The sequence below is a fragment of the Talpa occidentalis genome, unplaced genomic scaffold (assembly GCF_014898055.3).
Source record: "Talpa occidentalis isolate TD23 unplaced genomic scaffold, MPIMG_talOcc4v2.1 talOcc4.7, whole genome shotgun sequence".
NCBI lineage: Eukaryota > Metazoa > Chordata > Mammalia > Eulipotyphla > Talpidae > Talpa > Talpa occidentalis.
The window spans coordinates 108,163,002-108,188,512 of NW_023605083.1; the positions used below are offsets into that span (position 1 = coordinate 108,163,002).

Sequence of the window (25,511 nt, forward strand, 5' to 3'; positions counted from 1 at the left end):
ACAGATGACACCACTTCTACAATCACAATCATTTTAAATAGAAATTTTATTAGCTGACTCAGATTAGCAGAGCTCCATACATGTCAAATTAACTTAAGGAAAATATTTTTTAATTATGTTTTTGTGGCTTTGTTCTGATAAAAATGATAATAGGCAAAAATATTTCCAGAAGATACATAGGAGTAATAATATCACTGGTGGCTTTAAAGATGACAAGTAAGTGAGTAGGGAACAGGAGTGGGAGAGATTTTTCTCTAGACACTTTTGTGCCTTTTTAATTTAAGCCATGGGACATTGTATTAGTTAATCAAATATTAAAAAGTACAAAGAAACAAAGGGAAGGCAGAATGGAGGGAGAAAAGGGAATGTTTTCCTAGGGGACAAAATAAGAATAGTCATTATAAAATATTTGGAAAATATCCCAAAAAGACTGACATTATCTTTAATTTCATTGAAGAATGTACTGCTAGCATTTTGATATATTTCATTTCATATTTCTTCTATATATCTGTATATGAATGTATTTCTTTAATGTGACCAAATATTAAAAGTGAGAACAAAGCCAATTTTCCCCAGACATTGAGAATTTTAAAATCTAGTCACAAAAAATACTTTTTACAAAACTCGGTTCACTTTTTTTCTGTCAGCCTATTTTATTAAAAATCCTATCAGAAATATTTCCTCACATCATTAAATGTTTCCATTGTCGTCCATATATGTACATTAATACACCATAGTGGGTGAACCAGTATCATGATTAAAATTAGGCATGAAGTAACACTGCATTATAACATGACATAGACTTATAACACTGCATTATAACATGACATAGACTTTATAATGATAAATAACTTCAATTATATTTATCATTATAAATCAACACACATATAAAATACTTTATATTCATTTTAGAAATGACATTATGGGATAAGAGTATAAGCTATTTTTTAGTCTCTTGAAAACCATACCAACAAATTATCCTCCAGAAAGTATATATTATTTTACGGGGTAATCCCCGGCCAAGGAACTAACCCACATGGAGCAGTAGACCTCTCCTCCTGTCTCGTCAGATGCTCCCCTCAGCAGTGTATTTCAGTAGATTCACCTGTTCTGCTTCACACTCTCTCTTTCTGGTGAATCCTCTCACCTCCCCCCCACACCTCTGGCTTGCATCCCAGCTCTTGTATGCATAAACAAATAAATTTTTTAAAAAAGTATATATTATTTTAATTATTACTCTTTTTAAGCACCACTTTCAACATTATCATTTTTTCTTGTCTTTTCCTATTCTAAAGGTAAGAAATAGAATTTTATTCTAATCTTGATAGCAAAGCTTAGCACTATATTGTACAAATATTTTAACAAGTTTCAACGGCAATTTGCATTTTCTTTCATGTTCTAATGTCCATGTATTTCATTAATGAAAGTGAAAAGTTTATTAACAGATATTAATGAAAAATTAAGATGTTTGATAAAACCCAGTCCTGCAAGGATATGTCACATTTTATTAAAAGATGTCTAAAATTGGTAGAATTGGGGCCTCCCTGGTGGCGCAAGGGATTAAGCACCACACTATGAAGCAATCCACAGCCTCTGCAGCAGGAGCTCTATCCCCGGCCAGCCAAAGAGCACCCCACATGGCTAAGCAGACCTCTCCTGTCTCGCCCGCTGCTCCCCTCAGCAATGTATTTCAGTCAGTTTTCCTGTTTTGTTTCCCCACTCTGTCTCTGGTGAATCCTCTCACCCCCAGCATCTCTGGCCCGTACCCCAGATCTTATATGCATAAATAAATGAATCTTTTTAAAAAATAAAATAAAATAAAAGTGGTAGAACTACAAATATACACTATTAGTAGAAGTACAAACTTCTACCTTTTTTTTTTTTTTTTTGTGGGACACTCACCAGCAGCCGGGGAATGAACTGGCACTGCAGAGGCTGCGGGCAGTCTCGCAGCCCAGCGCTCAACTGCTGCGCCACCAGGCGAGGCCCACAAACTTCTACTTTTATTAGTAGGAATAGATTTGGTTAATAACTACCAAACTTTAAAATTCTGTATATATAACTACATATCTATGTATCATTTACATATTACATAATATATGTACATATATTATATACACATAAAATGCACTGTTTAACAGTCAAAAAGTCGGGAAGAAGTCAAATATCTACCAACGGGGGACAGGTTAAATAAATTATGGTAAATTCATACAAAAGGTATAACCCTTAAAAATGAGATTGCCTATGTGCTGATGTTTAAGTTTTAAAAGAATATCTGCACAGGGCCTCCCTGGTGGCGCAGGTGGTTGAGCACAGTGCTGTGAAGCTGTCCGCAGGCTCTGCAGTGGGGGTTCGATCCCCGCCGGCTCGGAGCAACCCACATGGCGAGCAGACCTCTCCTGTCTCGCCCACTTCTCCCCTCAGCAGTGTATTTCGTCAGTCTGCCTGTTCTGTTCCCCTCTCTGTCTCTGGTGAGTCCTCTCACCCTCTCGCGCTTCAGGACTGTGCCCCAGCTCTTGTATAAATAAAATAAATCTAAAAAAAAAAGTCTAGATTCCACCCACAACCTTTCTTCCATTACACACACACACACACACACACACACACACACAAGAATATCTACACATATTTTATAATAAATACATTTTAAATGTTTTGGAAGACAAATAATACTTTACAGTAGTTTCCTTGAAGGCTTAAGAGGATGGAAGGAGCTACAAAAAGAGCTTTTCTTTTCATTTTATGTCTTTTTGTAATTTTTTTAGAAGATTTATTCATTTATGCACAAAGAACTGGGATATAGGTCAGAGGTGCAAGGAGTGAGAGGATTCACTAGAGACAGAGGGGGGAACATAACAGGAGGAATGACCGAAATGCACTGCTGAGGGGAGTAGCGGGCGAGTCAAGAGAGGTCTGCTGCGTCATGTGGGTAGCTCCCTGGCTGGGGATCAAACTCGTGCTGCAGTGGCTGCGGACAGTTTCATAGGTTGTGTCTTAACCCCTTGCGCTACCAGGGAGGCCCCCTTTTTGTAATTTTGAATCTTCTAACCATAACATATATGTTATTACTTTTCTTTTTCAATTGTCATTGGGACTAAGTCATGGGATAATGTGCTAGTTTTGTCTTCATTAATTCTATGTATCAATAAAAAATTGATTTGATTTTGAAATCTAAATATTTATCTTTCCAATTTGTTGTCATTAAAAATTGAAACTATCCTGTATTAATAAATGTATTTTCTATGAATTATCCAAAAGAGAACCTACATTGTCAAAGATACATATATCAATTACTATTACAAAATTATCTAGAAAATGCTGGAAATGGAGTTAAGCATAAAAAGTTCATAACCTATAAAAGAATGTCAGCAAATCAAAGGACAAGGCATGATCAGCTGAGGACAACTAGTTCTCCTAAAGCTTTGTATTCAGTCATGCTAACAGAAACCACTTGTTGGTCCCACAAGATATTAAAAGAAAAAAAATGGGGAGAAATGGTCATATGTTCTTGATCTAGTTGATTTTCTATATCATTTTTCCTTTCTTTGTCAAATTTCTACTACTCCTTCCTACAACTTCCCTATGCCATAATGCTATCTTTCGTTTTTGTTTCTGTTATCAAAATGGCATTGTCAAATTTCTACTACTCCTTCCTACAACTTCCCTATGCCATAATGCTATCTTTCGTTTTTGTTTCTGTTATCAAAATGGCATTTAAAATAATGTATTTAATTTAAAAGAATGACCTGCAATTAAAAAAAAACTTGGGTTTTGGTTCCACTTTTCTTGCTAATTAGTTTTCTGACATTGGGCAAATTTCAGGGTCCATTTCTTATGCAACTAGGCATCTGGTAGTTGAACCAGAAACCTTTTAAGATCCTCTAACCCACTGACTACCATACCTAAGATTCCCTCCAGTTCTAAAATTCTGTGATTGTGGGGTCTAGAAAACAAATATGCCAAGTACCTTTCATACTGAGTTTGATACAGATTGAGTTTTAGAATGTGACATTCAATATACCGTCATTCCAAGTACCTTCCATACATTCTAAAAGTTTGTATTTGTGCAAAATGATCATTAAGGTGCCTTAAGAGTCTATGATGATGATGGGCCTCCCCGGTGGCGCAGCAGTTGAGCGCCGGGTTGCGAAGCTGCCCGCAGCCTCTGCAGCACCCGTTCAATCCCTGGCTGCTCCCCGGCCACCGGAGGAGGGTCCCACATGGGTGCAGACCTCTCCTGCCGCCCGCTGCTCCCCTCAGCAGTGTACTTCGGTCTTTCTGCCTGCTCTGCTCCCCACTCTGGCTCTGGTGAATTCTCTCACCCTCCCGTGCTTCTGACTGTACCCAGTGCTTGTATAAATAAATAAATAAATAAATAAATAAATAAATAAATAAATCTTTAAAAAAAAAAAAAGTCTATGATGATGAACTGTTAAATCTCATCTTAACAAAAAACAGATATTTTCCATACCTAATTTTTTAGAATTATTTCTAGAACTAATTAAGATTATTTTTTCTTAACTGGAACAAAAATTAACTTTTAAGAAATAACCGATGTTCTTCCAGTATAGGAACACTTTAGTAAAAGAAAGAGTGAACAAAAACACATGTGTCCTTGGATCAAGCCAAAAAATCAGAAAGTTTACACTTTAAGGGCACTTCAAATGACACTCCCATGTAGGCTGATAGCAAAACCAGAAAAGCGCATCCATTTTAGCAGTGTAATACAACCCTGCGGGGAGTCTGTCAATTGAAGCTTTATCACACTCTAAACTCTTTTTCACTCAAACTGCCAGTTATCTATTTATCATTTCTCTGTGGTAATTCAGCCACAGTAAACATAGACACCTATGGTGACTTTGTAATTGGCCCTCATTACAATACCAAATTACCCTGCAGGACTGAGAACAAGAAAAAGAATGTTTGCGTATGCCCATGAGGTAATAAGCATTCTGAGGCAGAACTGGCTCAAGACAAACAACCACAAGCAGATATTTTCAATTATTTATATTGCTAATGTTAAAAATTATTTGTTTGCTTTAAAGCAAAAACTAAAATAACGGCCTATGTGAAATTCTAAACATTCAACAAGCCTACTGTATTAGTTTTATTTTTATATGATTCAAACTTTTGAGAGTTGAAGATCAATCAAAAAACAAAACCAGCACAGCTGGATTCTAGTTTACATAAAAGACTATTTGATTTCAATATACAATCTTAAATTTTACAATTGCATTCACCAGTGGGATTATGAAAACAGATAATTACACAATAATTTTGCCGATAACAAGTAGTAAAAAGGTTATGACAATGTTGGCAAGTTTTTTTATATTGACTATATAGTCAAAAATCAAATTTCAAGCATTTGAGGAACTTAGTAGATTAGATAGCTATTTATGGAAAGCAGTTTACTGAAGTATAAAATTTATGGTGTTTTTTTTATCATGAAGGGTATTTTTCCCTATTTAATTATACAATAAGCATTTGAGTTTTTTAAAATATTTTTGCCTCTCTTTGGAGAGAACTTTTTAAAAATACAGAATGAAGGTATTTCACAGGTCCTCAGTTTAAAAGAACTTATAACAGAAATACCTATGATGACAAAATTTCAATAATGTCTTTAGTTCAGTAATTCTGTATTTTCTTTCTTCTGAACAAGTCACTTAAGTTTTTTTATTGAAGTCCTTTAATAGTTATACTTCATAGTTTCATGTTTGAATATCTATTTAAGTATCTTTTGGATATTCCCAAATAAGGCTTGAATAAATTTCCATCTAATAAAAGAAAGCACTGAGAAAGAAAAGCATAATATAAAATAACTTATTCACAGTATATAGTAGAAGGTAGAAGGTGATAGATCAATTAAGTGAAATTTCAGGGCTATAGCTCTTAATCTTTTGTATAGAATGAACCCTGTTTAACAAAACACTACTGAAAGAACAACTTTCAAAATATATTAAAATATTATTGGTCATTTCATATACAATCAATTTATGGTTCACCAAATATTTCTGGTATAACTTCAGTTTTAGAGTAAACTAATTATTGAACCAGTACACAGACTACCAAGCTAATACTGTTCAAAATCATTTAAAAAAATCATGTCCTTAATAAGAAGGATTTCTTTATTTCTACCCAGCACAAATTCTTATTATCCTAGATCTCTTTGTAAAATTTTAAAACCACCAATGTCATATCTTTAAAGTTAATAACTATATAACTTTTTTGAAAGAGAAACTTGTGTTAATCAGAATTATGACAGGATAATCATTATACTTCTCATTCAATTAAAAAATTGTTTAAATTAAGGGACTAGGAAAAAGCTAATTATAATAAAAATCAAAAACAACAAGCAACTATAAACCAGAGACACAATGGTGGTGGGGGAGAGAAGGAAGTAGGATCAAAACAAGGGGGGTGGGAATTGTATGGGGACTATAACCATGATGAAAATGCGTACATTGTGCAAAAATGAAAAATGATGTAAAAAAATATATAAAATTAAAAAATCTGAAAAAATGTTTAAATTGCTCAAAGAGAATGCCTAAATAAACTATGTTCTTTTAAAGTTTTAAATATGCAAATTACTAAATTTAATTAGATGAAATCACTTAAACACTACTTTTTTAATCACTTAAACACTTTACCTCCTCATATGATATCAGTCATGTTTGACCATATTTGGTAGAGGGATTTAAAAAGAAGAAAATAAGAAGACACCTGACTAAAACTGAAAAGAATTTGAAGAATTTAAATATCCTAAGCTTTAGAACCAAAACCCTTAATTTTAAACTTGAATCAAATTTTCTTACAGTAAAATTATTTTTAATGTCAATCTAGCAATTAATTTTATTTTCTTAAGTTATTTAATAGCACTAGAAATGTACCTGTAAAACATAAAGTGAATACATGAAAAAGGTAACTTAATCAGCCTTATTTTTTCCTCTAAAACAAAATAATTTTACTCACATTTTTTCCATCCAGCAATTCCATGCACTTTTCTTTTCTATTGAAGTTACCTACTACTTCAGGGTGGACACAAGTATGATCCCTGCTGGAAAGAATAGTCATTGGTACCCCTGAGTATGCAGTCTTCCAGAGCTCTCTAGTAATCTGAGCAATCTGCTTGTGTGTACGTGTCCCAAAATATATTTTGGGTATCTTGGATATCCCACTCTTTTCTTTTTTCAAGGTATTTGAAGACTCTTGGCTGTTTTCTTGTTTAGTGGAGCAACAGCATCTAGAGCAGGGGCCAGGGGGCTGCAATGAAAGAAAAGATAACATATGGATTACCATTAAAAAATGTTATCAAACTGCTCGTTAAATCAGAATATAAATAATGAATCACAGATGTCAAAGAAAAAGAAGTTTCAAGATATTACACTGTCTAAAACTTGCCATTAAAGGAAAAGCAACAAATTCAATTTCAAATTAGCACTCTGTCGCTCCTTTGATAATTACAAATAATGGTTCCATGTTTGAATTGCTTTCTAACATATCAATCCAACTCTCAAACTAAGTATATTTTAACTCTTCTCTTTTATAATCATAAAAATTATAGGACAAAATGGAGGATTATTTTCATTTTTGCCTAGATTTTAAGTGAATTTGTGGCATATCAGTTTAGAATTGATAGTGTTATTTTTGTTTACAGACTAGCACTTTCAATTTTCTTAAACATATCAATATTTTAAAATTTATTTGATATAGCCTAAAAAAGAACAGAAATACCAAATAAAGCATCACCCCCCCACCCCCCAAAAAAAAAGAAATAACCAACTCCAGCAAAGGTCTGGAAATGAATGCAAATGATTAATATTTAATAATGAAGGAAGGTTGTTTGTGTGGAACAAGTATATCAGAAATTCAATTACCAGTCATGGAATGCAAATCTATCAATGAAACTGTCATTCCAGACAGCTTTCCCTGGACAATTTCATTTGCAATTGTTTGATAATTGAAATAGTGGTTAAGTGTATATATATATATATATATATATATATATATATATATATGTCTTCTTAAACACATCATAGGGGACATCAGGAATATAGTTTACTATTTACCTAATCTTTCTATTTCTAAACTCAAAAATTAAAAAATGTAATGCTATACATTAGAATCAATGGGTTCTTAGTAACAAACCCTTTCTTAACTTCAATTACTGCCCAAATGACACAGAATGCAGACTCATTTAAGAGAAATGGTCAGTTTATAGACGTCGTCACTGTTGGGGGTAAAAGCTAAATAGCACAGTTTAATAAGAGAATTTATACTGTAGAGTTTTAGTTTAGTTGAACAAATACACCATTTAACTGAAGTTTTTTTTTTAAATTATAATCAGTAAGATTAGCCTTCATAAACAAATGCTAAGTCATAGCATGTTACACCACAATACTGAGGATCAAGCTGTCTTTTAGCCTCAACTCAGTGGAAAAGCAAGTTCAAATTACTCCTAGTCTCGCTCAACCTTGTCCGCCATTAAATATTACAATACATGATAGAATGGATGTAAATGTGACCCTTCTGGAGCTGTCACTCACTGGGATAAAAGGTTCACTGATGTGCCAAATAAACAGTCAAAGCAGATAAAGTTACCGCCATGCTGGAATTGTTACATTCCCCTCTCAAGTTGCCAGTAACAGCAGATTTCATTACAGAGTACTGCCACATTAAATAGCCAGTTCCAAATATCCTGCCTTCTATATTGAATAATTACTTATTCACTGAAGGGATAAAAAGAAGAGTTATGAATGGGGCTCTTGTCAACAGTGAGGCAGGAAACAGCTGACATGTGGTTTATGTTACATATGTTGCAATATCTAACAATTTATGGTCACACAGAAAGGAATACAAATTATATGATGATATTACTGATTCTTTTTCTGGGCTTTGCAATGATCACATTAATTAATCAAATATAATAAAAGAATTAAAGTAATCCTAGATATTAGAATCAGTTTACTTTTTCTTACATGTTTTCACTTAATTATACTGTTTTTCTTCTCTATGACTCAGTTAAATTCATTCTCAATACAAGAACGTTAAGGCAAATGCATTGTTATATACTATATAGTTGTGTTATACCAAGCATAAAAGTAATTAATAAAGTGGTCTTTTCTCAAGGCTTATAGAACTACTTCTTGATGTAACACTTCTCAACATTAAATCCACTTACGCTTTATCACTTGCTCCTTTTATTTTAATTCCACTTTTTCCTAACCAAAAAATTCCAATAAACATGAATCAATTCCCCACCACAAGTAATTTAGTATATAACCTGAAGACCTCAAGTACATGTATGTGTGTATATGTTTTTTCCAAATAATTATTTTAAGTAAAAACGTTACATTAGTGTATAGTTCTATATCTGGTTGTCTTGAATTCAAGATTCTTAAATTTTAAAAGGGGCAAATTTGTTACTAATCATTTTAAAAGATGATCTGCTTGTCTTAAAATGCTATGCTAGTAGTTGTACTAATAATAACAAAAGTAAAATATTGGGTAGTTTTATAAAACTTCTCCACTAGATTAGCTTTATTTAGGCACCTTAAAGTTTTTAGGTATCTTGAAGTTTTTCACTCCATAAACTGAGAAAATTATAAACCATTACTATTTTTGTATTAAAACATGCTTTTGTTTTTGGTTTAAATTGCTCCTAATTAATTATAACATATAGGAATTTGAGGCTGACTCCTCAAGAAGATGGTTTTTCAGTAGATAGTGTGCAAGTAGAGTAGAAGATGGAAATTAAGAAAGAAAGTTGATTCTGTTCCTCTGCAATATTAAAGCAGAATTATTTCTTCAGAAGTGATCATCTATTGAAACGTCTATTTAAAGGACTTGACAAAATCCTATTTGAAAATAGAAAAAAAAAGTGAATATGGCAATAGAACGGTAATTTCAAAAAGACAATAACAAGAGAATATCTGCATCAAACCCAGCAACTTTCAATGCTATAAGAAAAGTGGAGAAAGAAACCTATAAACAGCAATGATGGGAAATCATAATAGCCTGTAATCCAATTAGTAGGCCAATACCTTATGGCCTCTCTTTGAAAAAACCCTTTGATCTAGGGGATCTGAAATACCAGGAACAAAAATCAAATAATTTTCACCTTTTGTTGTATATTTCTATTAACAAATGACCACGTTTATCTTCTCAGAAATATTTCCTTTTTGCTTTAACTCTTTAAATTCACAGAGACTGTATTAAAAAACTGAAGAACTTAAAAGCAGTAACTCTCACCCAATATATCTGAATGTTAAGTAAAATAAAACACATGCATGGGTTTTCCCAAACCTATAATCTCTAAGATTTATAAGTGGCTTATTGAGTGGCAGTAGAACCAAGAGGTGGCTTCTTCTGTCATAGCAAAAAGTGTCTAGAGTCCTTTTATGTTAACAAAAGGCAAGAAAACTAAATCCAAATAAGAGCAAAAATTGATGATCATTTAAAGAGAAACACAGGTATACATGTGGGTTGACAGCTGTATTATTTCCTTATGCAGGAGTCAAAGTTTAAAAATATACTTCAAATCTACAATACTAAAACTGCTCTAAGAAGGTCAACAACCAAGGATTTTAAGAAAATTTTCTTGAGTCTTTAATAATTTGTATCTATTCCCTCTCTTGTCCTACTATGTAGACATCAATCTAACTTTTTTGAAAGGATGAAGACAGATGATAAGATTGGGTCTCAAAAGAAAGACCAACTGCTGAGTTCTTGCCACTATTCCTTTCACAAAGCTATAATTAGAAGTTCAAGCAGATTAAGATAGTGCAACATTAACCTCTAAAGTTTCTTAAATTTCTCCAAACTTTCCCCACATCAACAAAAAAATTACTATGCCTAAATACTTGAAACATATAAAAGAGCATGTTGATTAAATATGTTTAAAAGTGAAAAAAAACAACCTAGGAACTATTTCATTGCTAGAGAAGTTATTTTGCTTTTTCATAAATCAGGTGAGCTCTCAAAAAGGAGGCTTTGAACTGAATTCTAAAAGCAGGCATACAGCATATATTTAATATGAAAATTTTAAGAAATAGAGGAAAAGAGACTAAAAAAAGCTTATTTGTATGAAATAAAGGGAAAACTATTAGACAATAACACAATGGTGTACCTCCCCATGACTTTCTATATAGGCATGCATGCATCTTTCAACCACACTGCAAAGTCCTTGAGGACAGAAACTGTCTTACTTTTTTTATATAGCTCATTCATTGAGCATGGTGTTTTGACATAATACAATTTTTTTAAATTTATTTTCTTACATCTTGGTTAATTTTTGGAAAACTTAATTTTTTTTAATTAATAGACTGTGACTTATGTCTCTAAACAAAGTACTGTACCCATGTACCATATTTTACTTATGACGTGCTTACATGATGTCCTCACTTGGAGCTTTTCACATATCAGAAAGACCCTTCAAGATAAAAAGGTTACTTTTAAAAGAAAAAGTACAGAATAAGTTGTTTTTCAAGACCAAAAAGAAATTTGTTATGCTAATATTTGGGCCACTTTTACTGTGAGTGATAGATAATGATGTATTCATTATTTAAATAATGACCATCATTTACTAAAGCTGTCCCTGCGCTAAGCACTTTTCATGTACTATCTCATTCATTCAATCATTCATTCACTCAAAAAACATTAGAATTTCTTGACACATTAAGGCAAATATAAAACAATGACAAGGGTCACCTTAGCTCATTGATTGAGTACTTCATTCCTTAGTTGTTCTAGAAAATGTAGTTTTGAAGGTTATCAATACCAATTTCATTCCTGAATTAAGAAACTGTTTTGTTCTCTAAGTGCATTATTCTAATAATATAATTACAATATATTCCTAAGGATTAACTATAAAATTTATAAAAACTATTTTAATTTATTATTGGTCAACATTTAAATCAACTGTCTTCCAACAAGAGTAACATTATGTTGTACAAGGAAAAAGCCAAAAATTCTCAATTAAGGAATTCTTTAGACCAAACACCAACAAATTTTTTCTGTAAAGGGACAGAAAGTAAATGTTTCAGGTTTTGTAGGCCATCTCTGTCCCTATAGGAAAATATTCTTTATGAACCCAATGTAAGCAAGAATTACTTAAGCAATATGCCAAAAGCACAAATGTCTAAAAAACAATTTCATTAAAATGTGAAATCTCGGGCAACATGTTGAGCAGCGCATTGTGAGGTGATCCGCAGCTTCTGCAGCACGAGTTTGATCCCCGGACTGCCAGGGAGAAACCCACATGGAGCAGCAGACCTCTCCTTCTGGCCCACTGCTCCCCTCAGCAATGTATTTCAGTCAGTCTGCCTTTTCTGCTCCCCACTCTGTCTCTGGTGAATCCTCTCACCCATCCACCCACCAGCATCTCTGGCCTATACCACAGCTCTTGTATTCATAAATAAATAAATCTTTAAAAAAAAAAAGTGAAATCTCCATTTAAAAAGACACTTAAAAAAAGGCAATCCCTATACTCAACAGAGGATAAGTATGCATAACATACAAAGAATTCCAACAAATCATCTTTAAAAAGACAAATCCAATAGATGGTGAAGAATAAGAAAAATCACTGAAGAGAAAAGCTGAAAGGTTAATTCTAAAAATATGTGAAACTTAACGCTCAACCTCATTATTAGTTAGGAAAACACAAATCAAAACCAAAATTAGATTTCATTTCACATCCATGAGACTGGGTGTTAGAGAAGATATAAAGTAGTTCTCACACTGCTGATACATGTATTTCTCACACTGCTGATACATGTATATAATGGCATATCCACTTTGGAGAGCAAATGGGTTGTCTAATGAAATCAGTAGTGGGTCCGTTTGATCCACCACTAGGTATACATACTAAAGAAATTCTTACACACTGACACAATAGGAATATTCTTTGCTGCTTTGTTTTAATAATAAGGAAAACAAAAACATCAACAGAAGAATGATAAATTGTAGGTTTTCAATCAGTGGAATACTGCATGAAATAAAAAGACGTGAAACAGAGCTGCACGTATTAACACAGAATAATATTTTTTTTTAATGTTGAGTGACTAAGTATGACTTAAATAAAATTTTATTCACCCCATAAAATTCCAAACATATTGCCAGGAATGAAACTATAAAAACTTCAGGTAGAGAATTAGAAATCCCCACTATGGTAGATAATCCTTGAAGCTAAGGACTGTAGTAAACAATATGAATGAAAAATGCTAAAAGCGCACAAAAGAAGTACAGCATATCAAATATACTCCATGCTGGTCCTTCCTCAACACTTATCACTCACAGAATAGCATTCACCTTAATCCTTCCTGATCAAAAATTTTCAGCCTAGTTTATTAGGAACTAGGTACATAATTTAGAACCACAGACTATCATAGAGGGTTTGAGATCACCCAGAAATTACAGACACAACTTTGTGTCTGTTTCTAAAAAGTGAGTCCATAATTTTCATACTCAAGACTGACATATTTGGGTGAGGGATTTATTCCAGAATTTATATCTGATTTTATAATGGAAACAGCATTTCTTTATAACCAATTTAGTCAGACATATTTATTTGGTGAAGGTATAAAGTAACAATCTAAAAATAATTTTATAAAGGTTCCGCCACTGCTTAGGAATTCATTTCACTTTTTAATGTTTTTTATTTATCTAATATTAACATAATTTTAAAATGTTCAGTCACTAATGTTTATTTCTATATCCATTTTACAGATGAAAAAAGTAAATTCTGAAAGAGTTCTCCAAGTTGCTATAAAATACATGATAAATTTGTGGAAAAGATGGAATTCCTAACTTCAAATCGTAAAACAAACCTTTAGCAAGACCATTTTCATCTACCATCTAAAGTGGCAAAAACACTGGTTTTCGTTTTATAGTATTCAAAACTTCATGCACGTAAGAGCTGGTAGCAAAAAGCCAATGAACATATAATAACACTACAATCATTGAGGCATAAAAAACGAGGCTTTACTGTTAACCTTTATCAACGACTTGCTGTTGTCCAAGTCATCGAAACAGGTACTGAATGCCTGTTGTGCAAAATCTCACATAAGCACACACTCCAGTAAGATAGCAAAAGTGACATAACTATACCTTTTCAACTATTCTTTCTAAAAAATTCAAACAGCAGTAGTACTCTACTGCAGTTTCATGATTAAACTGCACAAAGCAGCTGTTTATCCACTCACAGCAACCAGCAGGTGAACCTGATTCAATATTTATCACAGGCTTTCACAGATCACTGCTAACCAACCAAACGTTTTAATTAAGCTGGAACTTGCTTCAAAGAGCTCATTCAAGATGTCAATCAGCAGGCAAGGGATCAGATACAGTGTCAGGTGAGAGTGTGTAATACAAATCCACAACTTTCTTCATCCCATCGCTGTAAATTAGCCTGCTCTAAAGTTCAGACTCTGATTGTAACAGACTGCCAGTCTCCTGGAATGTGTAACTGAAGTCACTCAAATTCTATTGTGAAGGTTGTAAGCAATATGTTAAACTGCAATGGGCTAGCACATTAAGACAGATCCTTTTCACGGTTGTTTTTTGATACCATAAGTGTTTGTTACCCTACTCTCCACTTACTGTTTACTTTCTTACCTAGTGTAAATGGGAATTCCTTAACACAGTTGTCCCAGTTTCTGAAAAGTTTATGTTTCAGTAGAATTAATCAAAAAAGACACAATTATAATTTTTATCTAAAAATATACTAGAACAATCTTATTCTATTAAGAATTCTCAATTTAAGAACAAACATATCATAAAAATGACCAAACTGCTATAAAGCAAGGTCTCCTGGAATAACAACACTTCACACAGATGTGACTATAGATGAGTCTCAAGCTATAGTGGTGAAGAACACGGACAAACCTCATGAGAAATACCTGGAGTGTTTAGAACCAGCAGAGGAGGAGAGAGGTGAGAGAAAAAAGAGAACGCTCTATCTTAGAATGGCAGCTAAAAATCGTAAATGGAATGACAAAACTCAAAAAAATCACCATTTTGCAATTCCTACATAATAACTGATTCCTGCAAGCTATTTAAATGATGAATAAAATCTTCTGGTGAAAAGTTGTTGGGGAACAAAATATTCACATACACTCCAAGTATTATCCCATCTTGTAAGTGTTAAGATTACTTATTAATTATAAAAGGAAAATGTGCTTTTATGATGGAGAGACCTGGTAGTCACCATTTTAATGAAGTGGTTAAAGCAGCAGTGAGACAAAAGGTATCATGTGCCTCTTGATGGGGTATAATAAGAACTATACTTATTTGGTCTTCTTGAACAAAACTACAATTACAAGTTCCAAACAATCAAAACACAAATTAAAAGAACCCAGGAATAAAGAGCCCATGGTTAAAAGACACACATATATAATTCACTTGGTGAAAATTAATCCAACTGCACTCTTATGACAGATGTATATGATATTTCAAAAAGGTTTTTAAAAAATCCTGTCCCTTGGGAATGCAGATTTATTTCCTCCATTATAGTATTTTTTTTAATTTTTAAGATTTATTTTATTTATTTGTGCATATAAGAACTGGGATCTAGGCCAGAGGTGTAGGGGGTGAGAGGATTCACCAGAGACAGACTGAGGGGCAGAACAGGCAGATCTCCTGAATTACACTACTGAGGGAAGCAGTGGGCAAGAGAGGAGAGGTCTGCTGTACCATTGAGTAAGTTCCCTGGCCAGGGATCAAACTCATGCCACAGTGGCTGGTGACAGCTTGAGAGTGCTGAGACTTTAACACACTTCCTTATGGTATTTTGGTACTTTTTCAAATTTTCTTTATTAAATCTTTGAAGAAGATGAGAAAGCTGTTCCGAGTAATCATCTTCCACATATTAACCAAAATATTATAAAGAAAAGCTATACAAAACAGAGGTTTTTGCATCTTTCACAGGTATTAAAAATTAGGTATGTTATCAATTTAAAAGACTTAAGCAGCTATCCAACTGAACCTTCTGTGATGATGAAACATTTTGTATCTGCATCATTCAATACACTTGCCACCAGCTACACATGGCTAGTGAGCACTTGAAATCTGATTAGTGCCACTGAGGAAGTTTAATTTCAATTGACTTAAATAGTTACATGTAGCTAACATATCAGTTTAGATTTTAATGTTACAACAGGTTTGAGAATAAATAAAAATGTTTAGAAAAAAAGATGGGGCCTTCCCTGGTGGTGTAGGCGATTGAGGGCAGCACTGTCTGCAGCCTCTACAGTGCCGGTTCGATCCTGGCCGGACTGCGAGGGTCCCACATGGCGTGGCAGACCTCTTCTGTCTCGCCCGCTGCTTCCCTCAGCAGTGTATTTCATCAGTCTGCCTGTTCTGTTCCCCGCTCTGTCTCTGGTGAATCCTCTCACCCTCCCACGCATCTGGCCTGTACCCCGGTTCTTGTATAAATAAATAAATCTTTAAAAAAAAAGAAAAAAGAAAAAAAGGACAAGAATAGTATATATTCTTATATATGTAAGAATTTTAGATGTTATCCCAAGCACTTCATTAGTCCTAGGTCTACCCCTTCATTCTGAAAATTGTTCGTTTAAGCCCTTGCTGAAAAGGTAGACCTAATATTTACATTTATAACACACGCCCGTACCAAAATATCCTCCCAGGCAGAGTTGATTCACTACAGGAAACAGACCAGAACATTTCATAGACTTTGACTTTCATTTGAGATCTCCTGGTAAAATCATAAGAAAGAGGATAAGCATCCATAATCACCACTCTACAAAATAAATGAGAGAACTCTGCAGAAAAAAAGCAGAGAAGATATACTTGAGGCCCCCACAAAAAGACAAGTGGCTTAGGGCCTCCCCGGTGGCGCAGCGGTTGAGCGCTGGGTTGCGAAGCTGCCCGCAGCCTCTGCAGCGCCGGTTCAATCCCCGGCTGCTTCCCGGCCACCGGAGGAGGGTCCCACATGGCGCGCAGACCTCTCCTGCCGCCCGCTACTCCCCTCAGCAGTGTGCTTTGGTCCTTCTGCCTGCTGTGCTCCCCACTCTGGCTCTGGTGAATTCTCTCACCCTCCTGCGTTTCTGACTGTACCCAGTGCATGTATAAACAAAACAAACAAATAAATAAATAAAATAAAAACATGCCTCTATTAAAAAAAAAAAAATTAAAAAAAAAAAAGACAAGTGGCTTAAAAACTTGGACGTTCAATAAGGGCAGCTGTATTTCCTGCTTGATCTTTCTTTGAGTAGGTAGGTTTCTGTTTCTCCAACAGCAAATCACTTCTGATTAAGTGAGGTAGCATTTCAAATCAGTGCGGGAAAATATTCAATTCATATTTAAAAAAATGACAATTTAGGGAAAATTTAGTTAGATCCTACCTCCCTCCTATATCAAAGTAATTTACAGATGGCTTAAACATTAATACATATAAACTGAACCCAAGAGACTTTCAGTCACCATGGTAGACTAGACATACACATTTGCCTTCTCCTCTACCTAAAACACCACTGAAATAAACTTAGTATGTAACTGAGGTGTCAAACTGGAAGCCTACAGATCATATATGGTTGACAATAATGTTTTGAATGGCTAGAGAGAGCTTTAGAAATTTGATCCACTTGAAAATTGTTAGATGAATTTCCAATTTTAGCTTCTTTTGGAAAAACTGGATTGTCAGTAATACTGCATCCGTATTCCTATAGGGCAATAATCAGTCAGTGTTCAGTAGACTGCCACATTTATATGCGGCATGTACTCCTGAGATTTAAATTCATGCAAATACTGAAAAAAACCTACACCAGCTACCCAATTCTCTGTCTTAAATATGAACTGACAATCAAGAATGACCAACATATGAGAAGAGCAACAGTGTAACAGAGAATGTCCAAAATAAAACAAATGAATAGTCACTCAGTGGGAAATTCATACATAATTGAAGGGTCATTTTTAAAAAACAAACTCTGAACTACATTTAAGAAAATAACACTTCTTTTGAAAAAGAAATAATCATAGTTTAAGAACAAGCTCTTTAAGAAATTACAAGAGAATTTTCCTAAGTTGAAGAAGTCTCTGAGTCTTCAATAAAATAAAACCCACTAAGTAACTAGCATAGTGAATGAAAAAGATTCAGCCATAAAAGATATAAACGAAAATGACAGAACAGTCCCAATCAACAGAATGGACTGCAGTTATTAAAAATGATGTAGGACATTAAATGACATGAAAAATTAACCCTGACTTACTATAAAGAGAAACAATTGGACTTTATTTGCCTCCTGAGTGATACAGTAACACACTTTGTGTTATTTCTGAAAAATAAAAAAACAAGAACAAAATCAAACCTGAGTCAAATTCATCCTCTAGATCAGTCATTACTAGAAATATGGGGTTAGAGGTCTATCTTCAATGACATCATGAGGATAAAATCAAACAAATCCTGAATATAAGAAATCCGACAAGACAAATAATGCAGATGGGCAAATAAATGACCTCTCTCTTAAAAGCTGTGGATGTACCACGCTTGGATTCTAATTTTTTTAAAATAGCATTTTTAAACAATTAAAGACAACTGTAAATAGACTGGGTATTAAACAAAGAACTATTAAATTTTTATTTATTTTTCTTTTTTCTTTTTTTTTAGAGAAAGGAACTTTTTTTTTTTTTTAAGATTTATTTATACAAGCACTGGGTACAGTCAGAAGCGCGGGAGGGTGAGAGAATTCACCAGAACCAGAGCAGGCAGAAGGACCGAAGTACACTGCTGAGGGGAGCAGCGGGCGGCAGGGGAGGTCTGTACACCATGTGGGACCCTCCTCCAGTGGCCAGGGAGCAGGGATCGAACCGGCACTGCAGAGGCTGCGGGCAGCTCGCAACCCAGCGCTCAACTGCTGAGCCACCGGGGAGGCCCCACAAATTCTTTTTTATAAAACATAGATAACTCTGATCTTAAACCAAATCTAGATCCTCTCACCAAAAATATCAAGAGGTTATCACCAAAGAATACTGAAATAATGAATTCTAAATATAACACCAAATAGGACTTTTGTACACCTACGTGTCTACACACACACAAAGACACACACACAGAGCCACAAGCAATAATTCAGCATTAGGACATCTCTTAATATAGTTTATTATATTAGAAAATAAATTGTAAAAAATTATATTCATTTCTATAGTTTTTATTCTTCATGAAAATGCTGACTAAAAAGAGTATTTTACACTATTAGTCTTCCTATTATTTATAATTATACTTGTACTTATAATTCTTTATCATGACAAAATTATATGGAGATTAATACACAATGATATAATTTATATAAGTATATTTTTATATAATTTAATATATGCATTAATGTATACATATATAATCTTCAAAAGCTAGTATCATGCAAATGGGGAAACACTAGAGGATTTCCATCAGGGTCTCAAAAAAAACAAAGATGACCATACTTCCTAGTGTCCCTGGGACAATCCCAGCCTGTATCTGTTGTTTCAGTTTAATTAATAATAATGTGCCCCATCACCTTCATTCTCAGAAGTGTCTTGGTTTAAACAATAAATGATATGCTATTACTGCTATTATAACATCACTTTATTCTGGAGTTAATATGTAAAATTGCAAAGGAGGTAAAGTAATCACTATAGAAGATAATAATTATATATTTGGAAAAAAGAGAAAATTTCCTGGAACTATTACATACAATAAAATAATTCATTAGCATGGCTTAGTTAAAAACAAAAACACAGAAATTGATACTCTGTATGTATAAAACCACAACAAACTAGAAAAGGTAACAAGAAAAATTCAAATTATATGGAAATAAAAGACAAACTATCTAAGAATCAACTTAAAAATCATTTAAGAAGATTAGTAAGAGGATGTATTCATTAACTAGGTGGGGGAGTCCTTTCACTTTATATATATATTAACTCTATATAAATTCTACATCACATATACTTCAAATATCTTATGTTGTCACTAATCTCAATAAAACTGAAAAAAAGGTAAGAAAACTTTAACTACTACTGAAGGAAATAAGAAAAACAAATGGAAACAGAATGATCATAAAGTAAATTATCTTTTAAATAATCTACACAATATATCAAGAATATTTTTTACCTACACAACCTCATTCTAAAGTACTTATGTTTTTAAAAAAACAAGCAAAATTAGCCAAAATACTTTTTAAAGAAGGAACTAGACACATAAAATATTAATGAGCTATAATAATCAAAACAGGGTAGATCAATGGAAAATAAAATAGAAAGTACAAAAACAGAGCCAAATACATGAAGAAATTCAGAATATCATAAAGGCATAAAGGTTGCATCTCAAATCAGTAGTGAAAAGAACTAATCAAAAAAGGATGTTGAAATAACTGGGTTGCAATGGGGAGGGAGGGGGAAGTTATGTTTAAAACCCATACAATTCACCAGAATAAAATGCATGTTTAAATGTCAGAAACTAAGCACTAAGAATATTTAAGTCGGGGTCTCTCTGATGGTGCAAGGGGTTAACAGGTGACCTACAAAGCTATCTGCAGCCACTGCAGCACGAGTTCGATCCCCAGCCAGGGAGCTACCCACATGGTGCAGCAGACCTCTCCTGCCTTGCCCTCTGCTCCCCTCAGCAGTGTATTTCAGTCAATCTGGCTGTTCTGTTCCCCACTCTGTCTCTGGTGAATCCTCTCACCGCCCACACCACTGGCCTGTATGCATAAATAAATATTTTTTTTAAAAAAAGAATGTTTAAGTTATATTTGAGTGAAAAGGGTTTAAGTGTAACAAAAACCTAGAGACCATAAGAGACTGACAAATTCAACTACAAAAAATCAAAATTTCTTCCACGGTCAAAGTCATTATAAACAAAGTCAAAAGGCCAATAAGAACAAAAAAAAAAAACCCATGCAATTCATCATAAACCATGCAATTCATCATTAAAAAACCATGCAATTCATCATAAAACAGTTAAGAAAAAAAGTCAACAATCTAATTGGCAAAGGAGATAACCAGATATTTGAAAAGATATTCAACTTCACTGTCATTTTAATATATTAAAATGAAATGGTATTTTTTTACTTAATCAGGCAGAAAAAATCAAAGATTGACAACACACTTATTTACAAGAGTGGGACACACATATATATGCACTTACATGTATGTGTGCATGTGTATTATGGGTATTTTTCTTACATATGTGTATATTTGTTTTTAAAATTTTGTAGAATTAGGGGGTTCCCAGGTGGTGTAGGGGTTAAGTCTCAGGACTATCACTGCTATGATGACCTGAGTTCAATCCCCAGCCAGGGAGCTAACCCACATGGGGCAGCAGAACTCTCCTATCTTGCCTGCTGCTCCCCTCATCAATGTATTTCAATCAGTCCACCTGTTCTGCTCCCCACTTTGTGTCTGGTGAATTTTCTCACCCTCCACCTCTGGTCTATACCCCAGTTCTTCCACACAAAAATAATAACAAAATTTTTCAGAATTTATAAGAAACCAGAAACAACAGTTGCCACTGGGACAGGAAACAAAATGGCTGAGATACCAGGTTTGGGGGACACTTTTATACCCTTCTTTTGTTCTTCTTGAATATTATACCTTAGGTATATATCACTTTTCAAAAATAGACAAATGGAATGTAAATTTAAAAAATTAAAATACCAAACTGCCTTCCTCTGATCTGTCACCTCCCCATAATGTTCATAACAATGCATACAGAAGTAGGGCATACTGACATAACTATTTTACTCTCAAGAGATTGAAAACTGAATGAAAATTATTAGTAGAATAAGTAACAAAAAATAACGTCACATTGGCCAAAATGCATAGGATAAAATTTGTTGACTAAAAATTTGCTGTAGAACCAATTACTTGAAAAAAAGTGATTGGCAACATTTCACCTAGAAATTTTGAGTATGTTAGAAATAATGGCCAAAAAAACCCCACCGACAATGACAGAAATCGTAATCAATAAAAAGTTGATATGGCTAAAAACACTGATGAATAAAAAGTATTCCATAAAGGACATACATAGAAATAGTAAAATTAAAAGAAAAAAAAAATAAGAGAAGAAATATAATACAATTAAATGATAAGTAGACTTAGATTAACTTTCTAATTTTTTCTTTATACTCTCTGGTGTTACTTGAATTACTTATAATGAGAAAATGTAATTTTTATAAAAATAATCACACTTGTAAAAACAACATATACAAATATTATACAGGTAGAAATACTACCAAAGAGAGCAATTAGCTTTTCATTCTTTGCAGCATCATCCTACTCAGTTTAGTAAGGGTTTCCTTAGTAAAAAGGAAGAAAAAAGTAAGACTGGTTATTATTTGTGTGGGGTCCACCAAGTTTTGAGTTTAGAATTGGTACAGTCCCATATGAAAATAAAGTCCAAGGTGTGTTAATGTTGTTGAATTAAAGGCTGAAGTAAATAGATCACGAGTTAGAAAGAAGGATGAGGATGTATGGTCAGAAAGTGAGAATTAATTTTAATTTCCTGATTTGTATGGTTATACTATGGTTATACAGAAGAATATCTGGTCATAGGAAATAGACACTGAAGTGTTCCAGAGTGATGGAGTATCAAGTGAACAACTTAAACTCAACTGGTTCAGGAAACAAAAAATATATATATACACGTGTGTGTGTGTGTGTGTGTGTGTGTGTGTATACATGTATTGTGCTTCCAATTTTTGTATAATGTTGTGACTATGTAAAAATCTTTAAAAACTAAAATAAACAAATCTACTGGCCAGACAACTGATCAATTAACAGTAGTTTTCTACTTTTTAAACATAAGGGAAGCTTCTACATGGCAACTGTTGATTCGTCTATCACCGAGTATATATCTATATCAACTGGGTTGCTATACGTATTTCAATGAGTATTTCCATATATCAAGAAAAATAATTGTCAACACCACATTCACTCAACATGATAAAGGAGATCTGAAATAATTTTGAGAATTAGCCTATTTATTTCCATTATAGAGGTCAATATCATGATTGCTATAAGCTTTCAGAAAAATGTAATTGTTGCAACTGAAGGAAACTCACTCAGCAATTACTCATTCATTTTATCATCCTTCCCTTGGGTAAAATTATAGATAAAGCAAGTAAGTTATACTAATATCACTAACTTCTCACCTCACTTACCAAAATTAAAAAACAGGACAAAATTTGGTAAACATTTTCTTTAAAGGGTCAGAGAAAAAAATTTTAGCATTTGTGAGCCACATGATATGTCACAACTATTCAACTACCAATTTAGCATAAAAGCAACTTCCAATACTATATAAGTAAATGTAAACTGTGTTTTCCAAAATTTATAAAAACAGGAATCAGGCAATATTCAGTACATGGACTGTTGTTTGCCAACTCCTGAACTCCTGATGCAGAGAGGGGGAGGTGGGGAGGGGAAAGTGAGATTAGGGGGCCTCCCTGGTGGCCTAGGGGCTAAGTCTCAGCACTACCACCACAAAGGTCCACTGCAATGGCAATGCCCTGAGTTTGATCCCCAGCCAGGGAGCAAACTCAAATAGCACAGCAGATTTCTTTGGTTTTACCCGCTGTCCCCCTCAGCAGTGTATTTCAGTACATCTGCCTGTTCTGCCCCCCACTCTGTCTCTGATGAATCCTCTTACCCTAACCCCTACACCTCTGGCCTACATCTCAGTTCTTCTATGCAAAAATAAATAAAATCTTTAACGAAAAAAGGATTAGATCAAAAAGTATGCATCCAAACAGACCAGTTAAAATTTGGATTTTTAAAATCCTTTCTAAGGCCATGACATATATTAAGTAAAAAATAAATGCTATATTGCACTAAAATCTCAATTTTATAAATAGTCCATGTATAACAAATATATTTTATATTCTTACTATAGTGTGTGTGTGTGTGTGTGTATGACAAAATGATTGTAAATTCTACCTATCTCTCTATATAAGTCCCTTTGCAAGGTCACTTTGTAGCTCTTCTTACCAAAAGATGAACTCTACCCCTTGAATCTATATTTAGCCATGTGACTTGCTTTGGTGACTAGAACAGTAGCAAATATGACACAAAATAAGCTCAAAAGGTATTTGCACATTGGGATTTACTCACTTGTTGCTCCTGAAACCCTGGAGCCACCATATACAATAGCCAGAATTAGCCTGAGAAAAACCAACTTAAAGTTCCCAGCTGACTGCCAACCAACTTCCTGAAGCAGAGCACCTTGCTGACTTGCAGCTGACCTGCAGCTGACCACAGACGCATGAGTGGCCCAGCTGAGATCAGCAGAAGAAATGCCCAACTGAGTCCTGCCTAATTTGCTGACCCCCAGAAAGTAAGCTAAATAAGTGGTTTGTTACACAGCAATGGATAACTAATTGTGTGTGTGTGTGTGTGTGTGTGTGTGTGTGTGTGTAAGAATAAATAGCAAGCAAAATATTAGAGGTTGATACTGTTCTATCTCAGTTCCATGGAACTTGCCCTTGGGCCGCATTTTTTAAAACTAGACAAATTTGACCCAGACTCTAAATAAAAAGCACCTAATCTTTCTGTGAATACTGCCTGGTCCAAATACAAAAATCTGGCCCATAAATGGGATCCTCAGCTTTAACACTCATCTCCAGCGAAACCTCTTTTGCCATCACCAAGGCAAGAGGTAAAATGCTGGGGACCAACATGATGGACCCACTGTAGCTAGCTGGTGTGGGGAGCTGCCCCTAGTATCAGCAAGAAGGTACCTGGATCTTTGTGCCAGTGCAAAGATTACTGCATGTCTTTGATGCTTTCCAGCTATGGGGAAACTGGACTCTCCTTCTGTCTACCTTAAGATACTGTTCTGATCCATTCCATAGTCAGAGAATTCTATTTCCCTGTGTTTTCCTAATCTTAAAGTCTAGACTGTTTAAGGTAAAAACTGCGGAGTTACTTTGGACTTGCTAATAAGCTGTACAGAATGCTTACTGGGTGAATAAAAACTTCTAAATTGCTTATTGGACTTGTGAAAGTTTAGTTTCTTTTTTTTTTTAAAGATTTATTTATTTATACAAGCACTGGGTATAGTCAGAAGCGCAGGAGGGTGAGAGAATTCACCAGAGCCAGAGCAGCGAGCAGAACAGGCAGACAGACGAAGTACACTGCTGGGGGAGCAGCGGGCAGCAGGAGAGGTCTGCGCGCCATGTGGGACTCTCGCCCGGTGGCCAGGGATCTAAACGGTGCTGCAGAGGCTGCAGCAGCTTCGCAACCCAGCGCTCAACTGCAGTGCCACCAGGGAGGCCCAAGTTTAATTTCTTATTGAAACTAATCAATCTGATAAAAACTATAAAGTAGAAATGCAACTAACTTTCTTCGCTCTAAATTCCAAACCTCAGATTTCTGATAAGAGTCTAGGAACAGACAAACTTAAAAGAAGATCTTAACTTGTCTCTTCTCCTGTCCTCCTATGAATGGTCCCTGAGGGAAAAAAAGTGCAGGTCCTTAATCTTGGCAATTTTTTCACCCATTTATTCAACAAACATGTAAGTACC

The 25,511-nt window shown here is 34.3% G+C and overlaps 1 protein-coding gene across 1 annotated transcript in view; it reads right to left on the minus strand.

Moving 5' to 3' along the window:
* The window catches only part of BRIP1 (BRCA1 interacting helicase 1), a 94,214-nt gene that overhangs the window by 58,353 nt on the left and 10,350 nt on the right, over positions 1-25,511 (minus strand). The window contains 1 exon segment of the mRNA XM_054688779.1: positions 6,970-7,260. Within this exon segment, the coding sequence (XP_054544754.1) occupies positions 6,970-7,260 (291 nt within the window).